The sequence below is a fragment of the Lonchura striata genome, chromosome 3 (genome assembly GCF_050655825.1).
Source record: "Lonchura striata isolate lonStrDom1 chromosome 3, ASM5065582v1, whole genome shotgun sequence".
In the NCBI taxonomy this organism is placed as follows: Eukaryota; Metazoa; Chordata; class Aves; order Passeriformes; family Estrildidae; genus Lonchura; species Lonchura striata.
Genome location: NC_140705.1, coordinates 40,245,612 through 40,264,201, shown reverse-complemented (window position 1 = coordinate 40,264,201; position 18,590 = coordinate 40,245,612). Strand labels below are relative to the sequence as shown.

General features: G+C 37.2%; 1 protein-coding gene across 3 annotated transcripts in view; it reads left to right on the top strand.

Annotated features, from left to right (window-relative positions):
* The window catches only part of FBXL4 (F-box and leucine rich repeat protein 4), a 62,907-nt gene extending 47,917 nt beyond the window's left edge, over window positions 1-14,990 (top strand). For all 3 annotated transcript variants that reach the window (XM_021545011.3, XM_077782287.2, XM_077782286.2), the window contains one exon: window positions 5,459-14,990. In XM_021545011.3, coding sequence (XP_021400686.1) covers window positions 5,459-5,622 — 164 coding nt within the window. In that variant the 3' untranslated portion in view covers window positions 5,623-14,990. The remainder of the gene's footprint in view (window positions 1-5,458) is intronic.
* Window positions 14,991-18,590: the final 3,600 nt, after the last annotated feature.

Sequence of the window (18,590 nt, the reverse complement as noted above, 5' to 3'; positions counted from 1 at the left end):
CCTTGAACAGTGGGTCTTCTCTGTGATGTGAAGGAATGAGAGGTGCTCTCATTATATCCTTTGTCATCTCCCAAGTTAAGAAATGTCTGTCTTGCATGTGCATTGTGAAGGGTGTAGAGGTATTGCTGCTGGGTTAACACTGTGTGCTGTAACAGACTTCTTTTGCTTCAACAAAGCTGTATAAAAGTGAGTTTTTTTCCTGCATATAAGCACTTATCCAAATAAGGGTCAGAATGTCTTTCCTTCACTGCAATCACCAGTGCTGAAGATACTATACTGGTGTCTCCCTGCAGTTGTTAGAACTTATAAACTTGTCAGAGAAAACTTCTTGTTTCAGCTATAGGTTATTTATCATCACAATACCTTCAGGGGTGGAGAAGTCTAAGCCTCTGAAAGAAATCTTGTTGAACTGTAAGGGATGAAAAATGCACATTATATATAGCCTGGATGCTATTTGAAGGTGATAGGTCCTGAGGCTTGCTACATATCTGTCCTTTACCATAATTGTTTGGCAATTTCCTTGTTACAGAGTCAGAGGACTCCGTAGAAGATTAAAATTGCTGTTTTTCAAGGACTCTGCATACTTACTGGCCCATGCAAGCATTGTTGGATGTCAGGCTGTGTTTGTGCTATGTAAAACATAGAAAGTACATTTCTGTTAAAAAAACAAAAATCATGGGCTGGTCCATATCTGCTGTATCACAAGTTTGGAAGAAGAAGCATGGTGTGTGTCACTGAATGCATGAGGATGTGCTTCTTGTGAACTTCTAGTTCCAAGCTTTCTTTTGCCCACTGCATCCTGAACTGCCTGCTTATAAGTATCATTTCCTTCTCAGCCCACATGTTTTCTGCTGAGTGACATGGCATGTTTCTACCCTCTGTCAGAAGGATCCAGCTATGATCATCTGACAGTTCTGTAGTGACGCAGTACATCTGCCAGTGCTATCAAAAGTTAAGTGGACACCTCTAGACCAGTAGTTAAAAAATTAGTCTTCAAACTGTGATCAGCATTGAGCAATGTGACAAGTCAGATGGCAACCTGAATTAACAGTGTCAAAAGCTTTTCTTACACATCACATCAGCTGCTTAGTTCTCTTCTTGTGGGGTTCTCAGCTGCTGCAAAGGGGGAAGAGTAAATCGTATTAACCTAGCTCTGCAAAAGTTCCAACTGCCTCTGTCCTGCACAAAAGGAGTAATGAAAAGTAGACACCCTCGTTACCACAAAATTCATATATTCCTATCTACATTCCAACACCTCCCACACCTTCCTGAGCAACAGAAAACCCAACTGCCCCCTTGCCAGCTGTCAAAGTTTTCAGCTTTATCTTGAGACCATCAACACGTAGTTAGTCAATTCAAACATGAAAATGTGTATTGTAGCACATTAAAATTTTGAATTTGAGTTTTGTGCAATAGACTGAATAAAATATAATGAATAAAAGTCGTTTGGCTAGTCTAGGGCAAGAAAGGAAAGAAAAGTAAGAATATTTGAGGGAAGAGTGCTAGTTATTTTCAAGAGTCGGTACTCTGAAATATTATTTGGTGTGTAGTAGTGTCTCTTGCCCTAGAAATTTGGGTTCTGCAGTTTTTATAGCTGTCCTGCACAGGTGTCCTAAACAGCTATAGAATTTGAAGACTTGGATATATGATGGATATCAATTAAATTATTTACAGCTAATAAGCATAATTGTTTGAGGAAAGAGATCATTACTCAGAGCTGCCTGTTACAAAGCTGATACCAGAGAATTAACTGAACAACAGAATTAAACAGCAGATTTTAATGTTTTGGTTATGTATGTATTCTGAAAAATGGCTGATTAGTCTATGGAGGAGAAGTAGTAAATAATAAAGATCCAAAAGCCTCCAGACTCAAGAAGAAAAATGCTCTATATAAGTAATTAACTAGCAGGCTACATTGTCAGTCTTTCAAAAGCAAAGGAAAATGTGCTGCATTAAAATACTGAAATGCTTTTGAATTGGCTTTTAGGATACATACATAACCAGCTGCACATTGTATAAATAAAAGACTACAGATGATGTGCATTTATCCTGTGGTGTGAATAACCAAACCCCAACTGGATTGCTTTTAGAAAAAGGTATTTCCTAACATAAAATTTTAAGTCCGAGGAGGGAAAAAACCCAGGTGCAATAAGGCATGCAATGTAGGATGACCTACTTAGTTGCAAATCTATTAAAAGTCTTGGATGAAATGATAGGAGAACTATCAAAGTTCAGGTAGGAAGGAATGAAGAACATCCTACACAAAAAAATCTGTGGCTAGGCATCTAAATCTAGAATTTTTGTAGAAACACACGTTTGGATCTTGAAGCATAAAAGCTGTGATGCATAAATGAGGCTGGGTTTAGATGAAGGTGCTGATGTAGTAGCAATTTTAAGGCTTGGTGGAAAAAAAAATATAAGTAGCATAATGTGTTGTTCCTAGAGTTGTATTTGGAATGATAGAGCAGATCCTCATGGTAGAACAGTGATACTGTGGTAAAGTGTGTGGTCAAATGAAGTGAATAAATAAAGCATGTTACAGAATTTCTATGTGAAGCTTTAGGGACTATTGCATGAACCACCAGACAGTTCTGATGATGGTGATTATATAATGGTAAGGGAGTTAAAATCACAGTGATAGCAAGCTTAGTCTCTGTAGAGGATATAAAATTTTGGGGCATGATATCAAAGACACTCCTTGGTGATGTTCAATGATGTCTCAAAGCAACTAATCTAAGAGCCTGACATAGGATAATTGGAGACCACATTCAGATACCTCCTTGCTTATGCAGAAGAGTACTGGAGACTAATGAAACCATTTGGAGTATTTCTGAAATTGAATCCCATTCAGAGAACGGAAATAAGATGAATTCTAGAAAATGAAATAAAACCAGGGAAAGGCAGTTTGAGGTATTAAGGAAGCACTGGGTAGAGGTGAATGATACTGTGTTTCAGCTGTCTTACAAGTTTACAGGAGTGCCTGAGCTCGTAGATAGTCCGGGTGTGAAGGCTCATCCCAATACAAGGCTGTTGCAGGAGAACTGTTGTGTGCCCATTTGTGTTCGTGGTGAAGGGGATCAAGCAGGCTGCTACATCAGAGCCATTCTTTCCAGGAGATTAGCTTGGAAAGCTGCCTTAAATTGGAATGCCAATACAAAAAGTGTTTGAACAAATCAATACATTGAACAATAATAAATTGTTAGGACTAAATGGTATTTATGCAGTGATTCTAAATGAGCTCAAATACAGGGTTCTGGAAATCTTGTTTCTGCTATGTGATCTGTCTCTTAAATCAGCTTCATTGCTAGAGTAATGCAGGGTTACAAATATGACACAACCTTCTATAAAGGGCTGGGATTAGGAGCTATAAAACAGTAAGATCATCTTTTGCTCTGTGTAGACCAGTGGCAGCCATGAGAAGGTCAGTCAGTGGACATACAGAGGACATCACCCTATTTTGAAGAAGGGCTGCATCCCAGCAAAGGTAGCATTAGCTTTGTCTCTCCAGTCTTTTAGAATTCCTTCAAGTTCTTGGTGAATGTGAGCACTACTCTAATCCATAGAAGATTGGGTTTTCAAAAGCTTTAGTTGTTCTGCTTTTGAAATTTAGCTGTCTTTTCCTGGATTATGAGTGTTTCAGAGACAGCAGAGGACAAGAATGTATCATCTCTTTTCACAGTGATGTCACTAATGTGGTTACCAAATGTCTGTTCTGATCTGCTTATAAGTAGTCCAGGCAGAGGGGTAAATAACGCCAGAGGGTAACACACAGGTCTTAAGGGTAGAAAAATCTTATTCTGAAGAATTTAACACTGAAAAATGGCAGAATGATCTTGTGATACTTACTAAACAGGTGATAAAGCAGGAGGAAAACATTGAATCAAGTGCAAAGTAGTCACATGAGGCAAAATAACATCACCTAAATATATAGGGGACTGGATTTATGTTAGCTTCTGTTTTGTAGGAAAGAGATTCTGTGGACAATTTTTGGAAAACATCAGCTCATTGGCATCATTCTAATGGGAATAGAGAAGATTAGCGTTATTTAGACATGAAATGGAAAAAACAGCATAAGACTTACTATAAAATTACTGACTGTGTGCTCAGTGCACTGTATTGTTCTGGTTATCCAGTTTCAAAAGTATTAAATTAGTGCAGAAACAACTCAACAGGGGTCATTTTGAGATGCAAGGGAGTCTGGAAAACAGATGCCCTTGAGGGAACAGAAGAGATGTGCATGGGAGTACAAGTGATTTAGAAATAGTGAATTGGGAATGATCTCACTGCTTCTTTCATTGCACCTTAATTATTGCAACTAATAGGCTGGAGATTTTTGGTTTTTCTCTTTTTTTTCTTGACATAATGTAGTTAAACTGTGAAGGGGCTGTAAGTATGAAGAAATTCAGAAAAGTAGTAGCATTCATGAAAGATAGCTTTAGAAACCCTAAAATTATAATTTTTGGCAGTTGAGAAGATTCACCAGTGAAAAGCTCCTTTAAAAAAATCTGCTTCTTTTTTTGCAGGGGAGGTAAGGAGTGTAGGGAGCATAATTGGCCCTGTCCCTAGACAAGATCCTGAACTAGATGGCTTTTTGGGGTGCTAGTTAGCTGAAGATGGAGCTATGTGAGTTGAAGTGTCTGCCAGCAGTTTTCTGCAGTAGTGTTGGATGGATAAACTCTTTAGAGGGAAAGCTTGATGAGCAGTTTAGCCCACTCTAGACCCCTGTCTCAGTTCACTTGCCTATGGTAACCTGCCAGGCTGGCAGTCTTTCCTGTAAGGCATGAATGTCCTCCTCTGGATGTCCATCATATGTAATGGATGTGACGATTTGTGCTTATAAACATCAATTTATTTGGTTTCTGATTGAATCCTATGCTTGTTATGACCCTGTGTGACACTTGGGAGTTCAGTCACTGTGGTCTTGCTTTTAGCAGGGTTTAACTAGTGTTTGATACATATATTTATGTATGGTCAGCAGTTTCTTGAATAACTGCTCCTGCATGTGTGTAATACCCACACTTGTTCTGGAGCCCTGGGAGCCTTGCTGATGCTTTTGGAATTGGAGTAGCCCCCGATCACTTGTCTGCTGTGCTGATGGTCTGTGTGCTCAACAGGAGAGCATGACTGTAGCATTCCATGCTGCTGCCTAAGCCCAGTGTCTGGTCCCTGAGAGGTCTTGTGGCTCTGGGTACCTGGCTTCTGTAGTAAGAGATTCCCCTTGAAGTTATAAAGTTGCTCCCCAATAGGAAATGACAGTGACTTAAGTAGTTAAGAAAATATACTAGGCTTTCTAAAGGTAAAAATTCTGTGTGCTCTCTGAGAAGATTTTAATTTGAAAACCCATTTAAATAATCTAGATAAAAGTTGTGTTGTAGTAGCATTTTTTGACACGGTATTAACAACTTAAAGCCCTGCACTATTCTTGGTAACTTTACAATTCTGTTTTGTTTTTGAACAGGAACGAGGATGGTGAGCCCTGCATCTTTAAGAAAATTGCTAGAGTCTTGTAAAGATCTTTCTTTACTCGATGTGTCCTTCTGTTCACAGATCGATAATAGAGTTGTGCTAGAACTGAATGCCAGCTTTCCTAATGTGTTCATAAAAAAGAGTTTCACCCAGTGACTCCCTACATATGCTGCTGTGGAACTTGTTTGACAGAGTTGTTTTCCTGTAAATTCGTGCTGATTTTCTTTTTTAAGGAGAATATAAATCTGCTATAAAATAGTTGAAACTATTAATTATCGATACAAATGTGTAAAATACATTTAAATGTATTGTGTTTCTTAAAGTTGATATTGTAGGTAAGAATTATTTTACTCTGTTAATTGGTGGCACTGCATGTTTTTAAATACTTGCCAGATGTCTGGCTTTAATGAGAAGCAAATGAATGTCTTCTTAAATGTCCCTTCATGGGGTGTTATACACAATACACTATGTTAATATCCAGGTGAAAGCAGAAGTTCAATATTTATCAGTAAGGAAAATATGGGTGCTTCCTTTTCTTGTGTTTGTGTGTGTACATATAAATGTATACATATGTATTTGTATATACATACACTGATATTGTAGCATTCTAGTTTGGCCTGAAGCATAAGATTTTATCATCTGGCCTACAACTGGTTACTTGAAAACCAGTTTAAGTGTGTATAAGAACAGATAGAAAAGGCACTTTGTCTTCAAGTTTTGGCAATGAATTGTATCTGATACAGTTTTCTCACTTCCTTCACCTGAAATAGATGCAGTGATGTTTTACAGTCCAGCTTAAGCAACACAACAGATAAATGCAAGAACTTGGACCACTCAAACTTAGAGAAGAAATGAAAGATAAAATTGACATCTGCTTCTTGCTATTGAGACACAAAGTTTAAGCCAAATACTTAATGTCATAACTGGTAATGTGTAGAAAACTCTCGGGTAGTTTTCTTTTTCAAATTTCTGTCATGGTCAAAACCTGATTTGTGAAACGTCTGGTTATTGTGCAGAGTACCATGAAAAGTAGAACTTGGATAATGTGTTAGCACCTGTCCTTTCACTGGCATCAAATCTACTGTCAGGTGTAAAAACAAGCATCTTTGTTCAGTAAAACAGCAATGAAAATATAATGGGTTTGAAACAAGGGCAATACGATTTGATGATTTTATCACCAGACTTTAGTACTGGATTTTATTTTATTTAGGTTTTTGTTTTGTTTTTCCAAGAGGAGAGTAGCTCAAAGTACTATTGCACTCTCTCTTTAAGACTGCCTGACGTCTGGAGAAGGAAAACTGTGTTGATGGACAATTTCTGGAAGTTTCTTCCTTTTGCACTTTCTTGGATGAAGCTTTTATCTTTTTTTTCTTTTTCCTTGAATACCACTGCTAGAGTATGTTGCTCTGTACAGCTTTGGTTTAGAATTTTACCTTTTTAGCCATTGTTGATGCATATGGACCATAAAATGTAGGCTGTCTTTTGATACTGATTCTGTTATTCTTGTATTGATGGCACTTATTACCTACTGGAATAAGAAGAAAAATACTTAGTCTGAGAGAAGTACAGTATTGTGCTGAAGATCAGTGACAAAGAACACTTCAGTTCATGCAGTAAATAACCAACTGCTACTAGAGGACTGCTGCAAATTGTTAAAAATCTGACAATCTGTGACTCCTGAATGACTGCTTTGAACTCTTTGTGCTGGTGCCAATACTTTATAAACCATACCATGAAACAGCTACAGAACATTTATCCAATTTTATTGAAAGACCTAGTTCTTCAGATTTTTAAATTTTGCTGAATCTCTGGGGAATTCCAGATCCAAAGAAGGGCATGCACAGTTGGCTTTTTGATTTTTTTTCTCCTCCACACAGATGGCTCTATGGGATTTCCAACTAGTTTATGCCATTCCATTTTCTTTTCCTCTTTAGAAATCTGGGCATTGTCAGAGAACTTTAAATTTATTTACCTTTTTTTCCATACTGAAAGAGTCAGCTTTGGTATGATTCTCTGTGAGACCTCATTTCTCTCAATCATGTTTGGGTTCATTTGTTTTTCTGTGAACTTTTAACATTTTTTTGTCTATATTTTTCGTTGTAATTATTAAACAATATTATTCTAGTTACATGAGAACACAGGTACAGATAATGGGAGTTTACAAAGAACAGAGTTCAAAACAAATGTATTTGTTGTAAAATTTCACTTCTCAGGGGTTGTTCTGTGTTTATCTCCTTTTTTTTCTATAGAGATCCGTTTTGTTTTTCACTGTAAATAGAATGGGATGTGGATGAAGTAATAGCCATTGTGCCTTCAAACTGGTAAACTTATAATAGAGTTTTTCTCATCAATGAATCAAATAAGTGTTTTTCTAATCATGTACGTGTAAAGAGTTTCATATTTTAAATACTGGTTGCCTTTTAGGTAGCATAAAGGAAGTTTAAATTGAAATTTTGTTCATACTGGAGGATCTTTTCTTTCTTATGTTGCATCATCTGTTTGAAATTTTTTTTTTCCAGGGATTCTCTATTGTCACTTGGAAAATAAATTGAAGTTGACTTTTTATTTGGATTGTTTAAAACTCGGCTATTATCAACATAAAGTTAATTCAAAGAGCAAAGAAGTGATTGGAAATGACTTTCATCTGTAGTTGTAGACTTCAACCTTCAGTCAGAGAGTAAGAAGCTCTTAGCTATGGCCTTATAAGTGCAAGAAGTCTTCCAGCAAAACAAAGTTAGACCAGACTTGACATTTGTAATACTTGTAGAATAAGCAAAACAACCTGCTTTTAGATCTTCCTCGTATGTCACAGAGAAGCAAGAACAGGTCACTGTTTCTTTAGATCTGCTATCTTATACTTGTGTCTATTTATTTATATATATGTATGCATAAATTATATATACACACACACATATGGTCGTGTGTCTATATGAATTCTTTTGGATGTGTGTACATACATAAATATATATGTATAAATCTCAAAGTTTTTCATGTAGGAATTACTTTTGTAAAGTGAGTGTAATAGCAAAAGGTATTTCATAGCAGGTCTGCTTTCAACTATTGCTCTACTCTACCTGGAGACTGAGTTAATCTCCACTCATGCATCAGGAAAAGCCTGGGCAGATGTGCTGAATTTTCAGTGTTGCTTTGCCAAAGTGCCTTTTGGTTTGTCTGCTCGTGAAAGGTGTTACAGGGTATGAAGAATGAATACAAAGTCCGATAACTACTGTGGGCTGTCTCCTTGAAAAGCAGTCATATAGAGGGAAACTTCTAGTTTCATTTAATCCAAAATGAATTTTGTCAATTCCTCCACTGGAGGAATTTAATTACTCTTGAATTGGGTCTCATCTCCATCACTGGACTGTCCCTCAGTTGTGTTATTTAAATTCTGCTGTTAAGTAATATTCTTTTTTTTTTTTTAGTTCTGTTGTTTGTTTATCTCTCTTTCTGAAGCTTTGTAGATGTGCTTTGACACCAAATGTTAAAAAAAACCATGGCTATCATATCCAAAAAAGGGGTTTATTCTGAACTGCTCCTGTTTTTTAACTAAAGGGGATCTTCCATACCCTCTGTATGAAACTGATGTGGGATGGCCTGTAGGTAAAGATGTAATTTCTTGGGTAATTTTAAAAACTAGTATGATAACTTTACCATTTAAAGCATCTTAACTCTTCAAGGCTTTAATTCAGTAGTGGACTTACTTGTATTCATAATTTTGAGCTGTCTGGCTACATAGCTCTATAAAATGGATGGGATTTCTGTTCTTTAAGTTGTACACCTAATTAATTCATGCTCCATTAGTGAGCATGACTTATATAGAACAGTTTTGCATGGGACCTTATGATCCTCCATGTACTTGGAGGTCCAAGTTTCAGACAAAAAAACAAAAAACACAAACAACAACAAAACCTACCAAAACCTTTGTATTTCCGTAGAGCTCTTATGCTAAATTTTTCAGATACAAGATGTCCAGTAATCATAGTAGACAGTGAGTAGAATTCATCTCACTGAATGTTAGTTCTCTGAAAGTTAGGCATCTACTTCAAGGGAGGAATCTGGGCACCTCTGGAGAGTTATTAATCTCCTAAGGCAGACATTTCAGGAAAGTAGAATGAATCATGTTCTAGAGAGCCTCTCTGGAGACTGTGTAAGCTGTGATTTAGCTCAGGTTAGGTACTAAACTGAGATTAATTCCATCCAGTGCTGTACTACCTGTCTTGAAAAACAAGACTGGAACAGCATCCATCCTTAAACCTTCAAACCCTCCAAATTCCATCCAGAGAGAAGCAAAAAAAAAAAAAATTATGAGGAGGAATTTTCTTAATGCCAGGATCTGCTTTTGCTCCTTGCTAATACCTGTGGTATATAATAGTTTTATTTTGTTAGTTTGGCTTTTGGCTTTGGATTTTTTTTTGGAAATGCATCTTCTTTCCCTGTTCCAAAATCTCATGTACCTAACTGGCTGTATGTATAGTTCCATAAATGTGTGAATTGAACAGACAAACATAATTAATTTATTGCCACTATTTTGATAATATTTCATATTGCTATAATTAAGACTGAGTAGTTTAACTGCTCTGTCATCAGAAATGTCACCCACTGTGCATTTGCAAAAATTGTGTGCTGAGTCCTGGTTCTTACTGTGTATACTTTTTGCATCTTATGGGGTATATTTCCTATGTCACATCAGCAGGACTGCTAAATTTACAAAAACTAAATAAAATGTAGCATTTTATTATGAAGACTATGGGAGTGACTTTATATATATGATTTACATGTCCATTATTGCTCTTTAACAGTGATTCTGTAAGTTGTAGCTTTTGAAATTACTAGACTAGAAATCCCTGGTTTAATGCATCTGCACATGCTGTGTCAAATACAGTCAATATTTTTTTCCCAAATGAAGGCTTTAGTCCTTCACTGAGATTATGATTTCTGTGATTTTTAGATATCTGACTTGATAATGAAATGCAAGAAGGTGCTCTTTAATAAATTTTACCAGCACAGGATAAGTTGTGGTAACTGGCATTTGGAAGGGCTGAGAAATGAGTGTTGCATGTTACAGATTCTCATGAGCTTCAGAGAAGGGCATCAGCAGGAAGAGTCTCATTAAGAAGACTCAGCCTCCAAGTAGGAGGCAATGGTGAGATTTTCCTTTTCAGCTAATGGACTAAATACTTTTGTTTGAGTTACATAGCTCTGGTTTCTCCTTGTCTTGTTTTCATTTAAGGATGTAAATGGCACAGTTAGGACGGAGGTCCTTAGCTGAAGGGCATCCATTGTGAGGAATGACGTTTTTCTGTTGCATGTTTTGTTCAACTTTTCTAAAAATAAAAGAATAAAAATACCCTCAACTATTTGAGTAATCTATTCCTTAGATTCTGAAGAAATGCAAATGTCACGAAAATTGAGAAAAGAAAAAAGGGTACTTACCCAGATTTATCTGGAAACTCATGGAAGGGTAGCCAGAGCTATTTATAGATGTGAGGAAAGTAAGTGCCTTGCTGTAGATGAGCTGTTACTTTCCCAGAAACATAGTTTTCCACATAGTATCACATGCTTATACTTCTAAATCAAGATTTACCTTTTGGATGCTCTTAATATTGACCTTTCATGTACATGTTTGTGCAGTAAGTCAAAATATGTGTTTCATTTTATTAACTACATAAAAATATTTTTTCTTTGCCTACCACTGTGAAATCATGTTTTTTGTTACTTAATGAAACTATTTTATGCATGTACACACAGGTGCATGTAAGACTTACTTGCTCCAGTTTTTTGCAACTGGTCCATTTCTGAGGACAAACTGCAGTTTGGGGGTAAAAATGGTAAAGTCTCTAGGGAAGGTTCAAGGGAAATCTGATCAATGTATCAGAATACCCGATGGAAGGAAAGAATGAAGAAGAGGGAGCCAGATTCCTCTCAGCAATGCCCATGAACAGGACAAGAAGAGATGTGTGCTGAAACACACAAGATGACATATTTTATGGCACAGGTTGCCTAGAGAGCTTGTGGAGTCTCCATCCTTGGAGATACTCATCGTCCTGGGCAGTGACTGGCTGGCCCTACTTGTGCTGGTGGAGGCTGGACTAGGTGGCTTCCAGAGGTCCCTTTCCAGCCTCATCTGTCCTTTGTTCCATGATCCAAGATACACCTGTGGTTGGTTTCTTTACTTCATTGTACTGATTGCTGAAGAAGGTGGGGAGAGGGGAAAAGAAAGAATACCTGTCATAGGAACTTGACATGTTGATAACAGACACAAGAACCTTGTACATTTCCTTGTTTAGTTATTTTAGGAGAAATAACATATATCTTCATTTAAGTTAGCAGGAAAATCTGGATGCGACTTAACTGGAATAAAATTTTGGTAATGTTTTCAACATGCAGATCTGTAACATACAAAACACATAAAACAGTTATGGGAGTGTGATTGTCATTCCAAAGCCTGAAAGTTGCACCAAGGACTAAGAAAAGTAGCCCTATTCTTGGGCACTGGTAATAGTTTCTGGGAAGAGACTGAGTTGTCTATAATACACTAGTAATGGTTTCATTTGTATATCTTTAGTATTTGTTTACATAGACCTTACACTGAATTGGGATTGCTGTGGTTTTTAGGTGACAGTTATTCCTGCTTACCCTGTTGGAAACTGAGTATAGCAGTTACCTACATGTTCATAGTGTCAAACACAAGTGTTTGAATTCAGGTGAAGAAGAGGACCAAGTTTACAAAACAGATGCCTGAGTGTTTTAGAGAGGTACCATGTATAATTGCGGTGAGTGCCCCATCTTTTGTATATTTACTATTTTACCATTGTTGGGCGTTGTTGTCTCTGCTCACCATCAGAGATGGGTTCCCTTTTATCAGACCTTGGTCTCTAGATTTTTCTTTAGGGCATTGCCACAGATTTTTGCACATACCCACTATTCTGAAAGGAACAGAGAAAATAGCTGGCTTGGTTAGAATTTAGAAACTAATGGCTAGCCTATGCTAGAAACTATTTTGGAATAGTTATTAAAATAAATTAAAATAACCAGGAATTTATATGTTCACAGGCAAACCTTGCATTTTCTGATTTAACTTTGGCATGCAGACAATTACAGGTGCCCTTCAGCTGTCATGGTGAAATCTGTGTGATGGTAATCTTTCTGGATTTTAATGAACATAAAGCCACAGCAGCTCTTCAGCATCTTGTGGCATTTTGCATTCATGTCCTTGCCAGGCAGATGGTGGAGTTGAAGGTTGTGGAGATTGGCCTAGCTCTGGAATGAGGTGTGTGAATTGCCTGGGGAAATTTCCTGCTCCCATTTATTCATATGTGCAGATGAGAAGGAAGGGCATCTCCAGACTTCCACATTGAAATACCTAAATCCAGCACCTGGATTCATTTAAGCATAATAGGTCTCTCTCCCTGCCTCTCATCACATAACCAGCAACAAAATACTTGCATTGTATTTATGATTTAATAGTACGCTCCATTTTCTGCTGCAATAGGAGTTTGAGTAATGTAACAAGAAACTCCTGTTGCATTACTTTTTAAAGAAACTAATTTCTGTAAAGGTGGAAGAGCAGCAATAGAGGGAATAGGTCCAGACTCTATCTGTAAATACCTGTGCTGTGCATGCTATGCCTGAGAGCATCAGGAGCAAGTTATGCCTTTTTGTAATAACAAGTTGAGAAGGACAAAAGGGATAATTGCCTCTAAGCACATTTTCTGTAGCTGGAGGATATTTATATCATTGAATTTTAAATATCTAGAGTAGATAGTAAAGTTAGGACACTATTCTCCTAGGGTCTGTCACTGAGTAGATAGGTTCTTCCGCAGGGTAATTCAGATCAGATTAGTCTTCAATTGAGGTCTTGAATTGACCTTTGGAAAAGCAGAGGTCTTTGTAGACCCAGTAAAATTTCTGTTGGAAGCTAGCATGGGTGGATTCAGAGTAAGAGGTTGCTTACACCTTGGTGCTCTCTATTATCTCTCCCCTGGCTTGACTTGCTTCCACCGAAGGCCACCACTTGCTTTGCTCATGTTAGATGAACTGGATCTTATTGCTCCCTACAAAATATCTTGGTTAAAACCAGAAAACTGCTTGTTTTCTAGTAGTTGTCCTTTTGGTTGTTTGGGTTTTTTTTTACCCTCTCAATTTTGCTATTAAAGCAAGCAGAAGGAAGGGGGCATTTAGCTTCAATTAAAAGAATAACAAGCAGCAGGTGGGAGCATGTTGGTCATGCAAATGCTTTAATTCAAATTAGCATAAATGAGGATAGCCACTCTTGATTGTGATCCAAAGCTTCTTAATTTGTACGTAGCTCATCTCAGTACTGTGCCACAAATATGTCCAAAGTGAGGTTGTTTATTTGCACCTCATGATGGTGGCTGAAGCCCTAAAGTATAAAATGCTACTGTGAACATATGAGAACGTTCAGGTCCTAACTGGCTTCAGTAAATTCCCAAAAAAAAGATTCTTCCTTCCAAACAAACACTGGAAGTTTTAGATTAGAAAGGCTAGTAAGAGCGTATTTAAAGTATGGTGAAGGCAGTGGTTAGCAAATCTAAGCTGGAGGGAGGGGCAGCAGTTCTTGGATGTGTTTTTCAGGACTGTTTTCCTGATCTTAAGCTGCATTGGCCCATGAAGCTAGCATCTACTCCTTTGCAGTCGTCAATATAGTCAGTATTCCAAGAGCTCTTTCTGTATGTGCAGTCTTAGATCCCAAATCTGTTTTCTGTGTTCCTATTCAGTAATTAGCTGTGCCACTTTTAGTTTTGTCTTCCTCTTAGTATACTAGCGGTGTTTTTCTTAACATCTATATTTATTTTAATATTCCTCTCTGAGACTCATGTTTTTCTTTTATACTTAGGCAAGTACTTGATTACATTTCAAAATGAGTTTTTCCTCTGGTATGTGTTCTGCTTGACCAAGAGTAAGTGGAAGATGATGTTATTAGTGTGTTTCTTCTTTTCAGATGTGGCTGCTGTATCTTCTTTCTTTCTGTGTGTAAACCCAAAAGTGTCTGCGTTTGCACACACAGCTCTGGCATGGATCCCTGGCTCCTCCTAATTTGACTGATGCTTTTGGGGTATAAATTATGGGTTGACTTGAATGCACACATACACACAAAACAGAGATGTTAGCCCTGTATTCATGATTTCATTTATTTTGGAGAAATCATCTAATGCCTTATATTGTTAATTCAAAGATAAAATCTTCTTATCTTTAAAAGTTAACCAATTATTTCTATTTCAGAAACTAAGCCTGTTTTCTTCTGCTGTGTTGGATCATTTAAAATATCATAATACTGTGTTGTGCAGTTTACTCCATTACTGCCGGTATAAAGAAATTGAAATTAATGTTCTCCCTGAGTTGTCAGTGTCTGCTAATTCAGAGATGATAGAAAAGTATTAAAATATATTCAACCTATAATATTTATCTTGCTTTGCACTTAATTTGTTTCCCTTTGACTGTGTTGCAAAATGCCAAGTGTACATAAAATAATGAATAAATAAAAAATAAATTATTTGTCTACATTCATTGACCTTTTGTGCATTCCTTTTAAAAAACAATGAAATACAACACAATATGATGCATTCCAAAGAACAGTTTGGTTATGTTTTTGTATATAAAAATATATTTTATCTATATTTTGAAATAAGACACCCTGGATGGTTTTTGGATATGAATTGGTAACCTAGCATCAGCAGCAGCAGCAGCATCATTATTATTATTATATTGTTTAATGGTTAGCTTCCTCTAGTCCTATGAAAGCACATGGAACTAGGTGTGTTACACAAAAATAGATGCCTCACTGCCTGAAACAGTTTGTGGTACAGAGCAAGAGACAACAGATGTATGTAGACAGATGGGATATAAAGCAGAATATGGAGATTACAATGTACCAAGAGAGACCTCCAAGAAAAATATAATTGTTGACTTTCTTTCAAGAATAATTTCCTAGTCTAGTGCAAATTATGTTACCATAAGGTATTTCTTAATCCCTTTAATTATGTACGTACTGGTACAGTTGGTTTTAAATGTGGAACTTAAGTAACATGATAAACTCTGAATTTAGCAAAAATGTTAAAGGCTCTGCAGCTTTAAATATGGGCACCAGAAGGGGACAGGTGATCAGGTGGACCCTACTTGTCAAGATCAACCCATATGTTGAATTGAAAATGAGAAACTGATTTGCTAGGAGTTTGTCCTCCTTTTGATGATTTATCTAAAGTGGTTTTATAGCTTCCTAAGTTGGTGTTGATTTAATCAGTGCCCATTTTCTTCTAGACAATTTTTTTGAGTGTTAGGTTCTCCTGATAGTGTTAATTGTTCAAGGCAATTAACTTAACCAGATAGAGAGCTTTGAGTTTTCTAACATCTCTAAAGAAACTCTTAATAAGACTTTTAATCTCCAGCACCTCCTGAAGGGTTCTGCTTTTGTATCACAGCTTTGCCTCAGGCCAGTTTAATTTCAAATGTGCTAAAACTGTCTTCTACCATCAACTTAGAGCTGCTGGTGCTTACAGTTATCCAGAAGTGTAAGAAAAAGACTGGGCCTGGGTTCTGTGCATTTGGACAAAACACAGCTGATTTTTGACACTTGCTAAAGTACAGTTTCAGGCATTGTTTCTAGTGGCCCTGTTTCTCATGATACCTGGTTCACAGTATTGAAAAATCTGAAATGTGTCAGGTGTCTGTCATTCCTCTGTGGGGCACTTTGGGTAATGCAAACAGTTTAAAAACCTACACAGATAAAGCCAGATTTCAAAATATTTCAGGATTTGCAGACTTTAATGCCTGAGAGTCTGTAATACACTTCTTTACATTATTATTTGGCAGATTATTATTTGAGCAATTTAAGGAGTTATGTGTTCTCCATGCCCATATTTTTACCTGCTCTATGTCTAGACAGAGAGAGGAAAGATTACTGTTCTATTAAAGCATTAAAAAAATGCAAACTTATGTCTGTTGTTTTGCAATGCAATTGGCAATCTTGATTGAAATTTAAACAGAACACTGCAGATCTGATACCATGCATGCTGCAATTGTTTATTCACTGGTAAAATCAAATGTCATTATATACAATGTAGGCATTTATTATTACAAACATATTTTAACATAATGCTTTCCCTTACAGTTTTTTAGAACTAGAAATAAAAATTCCCTTATGCCAGGCAGTTTTGAACTGACAAGTATCTTTGAAAGTTAAAATAAATGTAGCAGCATTTTTGTAGCAAGGTCATGTCCATCCCTCTGGATGCAAATGCACAAACAATTTCAGTTCAAACTTCAGGCCAATAGGTCTCTAAATGCAGTTGGAGCCCAGTGATGCAGTCTCCATCATTTCTTTGTGTAAAGGATGAATCATGCTTTAATTCAGCCTTGTTAACTGGCTACAATCTCAGGACTCAAATTGCACCACAGGCAAAATATTGAAAAAAAACCCCAACAGATAATAGGCATTAAATTGTCTGTACTTAAAAACTACACTGAGTGTGATGGAAAGATGTGACTGGCAATCTACTTAGGTTATCTTTTCTAGTACCCGTGTCTAATAATAAATGTTAACATTACTGTAGCACAGAAGGCCTATCACAGAAGAACCTAGAAGAAAATTACTGTGTTGGGAATAAACTTCAGAGAACTTACTGTGTGGTATCTCTGTTTAGAGAAGTCTTCATTGTGTTTTTGCCATTGCTTCTGCTTAGCAATTGCAAAGGGTTTGTCTGCAAAATTGTCTACTGTCACAGGGAGGGTTCATTGAAGGTGATGACATGCTATTTTCAACATACATCTGGGTTTTTTTCCCCATAACATTCACTGATGGACTTGATACAATGCCTTGCAGTAACTTTCATTCTCCCAGCAAATATCTCTTTTAGAGCCCCTGCCTAGTGCTGAGTATAAGATGCTCCTCTTTTTAAAAGGATTTTGGAAGGGGAAAAAAAATGGTGGGACATAGCCTTCAGGTGCCCTGGACTGTTTTTATCCATGCTGTGGCTGCTGCTTGACCCGGGGAGGAGTTTTAAAATGATTCTAACTCATTTTCCATTTGTGTGTTACCAGGTAGTATTTACTGTATCTGTTACTCGTGAGACTCATGGAGAAAAATGTTATACAAGAGTAAATCACTATCTTTGAATTGGCTAAGAGAAAGGATTTGTAAGATATTGTGGGCACTGATTAAACTGAGAGATCTACAATGCTGCTCTGATTTATTTATATCTATACTTTTAAATAATTCAGTCTTTTCAGAGAATTATGGCAGTTTTCAAGTTAAAATATTGATTGGTGGGTGTTCTGCTGCTCTCCAAAAGGTGTAGAGGCTTTCACGTCTGCATCTCCTCCTCTCAAAGTTGCAATCTTTGTAAAGGAGGCACGGATTAAGGATCTCCAGATAATGATTCAGTGCTGTCACCTGATAGGAAGAAGTCATTTGTGAGGGGGTGGGATTACAACCCCTCTTTTTGTCTTTTCCTAAATACACAGTCCTTAGGCAGTTTTTACATCTTCTAGTTGCCTTAAATATTGTAGGAGACTAAATGAACGCATACAGTCTGTGTAAGGAAGAGTGCATGTACTCCCTTGCTTCCTAGCGTATCTTTTTCCTCAGAACAACACTGTCTCCTTACAAAAGACACTTTTCCCCAGAAGTCTCCTAAAATAAATTTGGAAGAGTGAGGGAATTCCAGCTTCTTGCATCTTTCTGTCTGCTGCTGAATGATTCATATCTGTTGTGGTTCTGTTCACACACAACAGCAGGATCTATCCAGGGAAGGCAGAGGCTGTTCCCTCTGGCCGGGAAATAGCGATGCTGTATCTTGTCTCAAAACAGATATGAGAAAATGGTCCATATTCCCTTGGGATGCTCTTCTGTATTGGGTAACAGGTTGGAATTGTAACATTTCAATGAGGCTGTTATTCTTGTTTTACAACACTCACAGCTGCTGCAGCCACTGCCTCTAAGGTCTGCAAACTCCAGTGTCCTTACCCCAGACTCTCTGGTTGCTGCTGAATTTTACCTTAACTAGAAGTCGTTCACTACATGTAAATGATGGGGCTTTCCCCCGCCTGTGGCCACATAGGCTGCATGCTTGGGACTAGCAGGAGCCTACTGCAGCTAGCCTTATTTC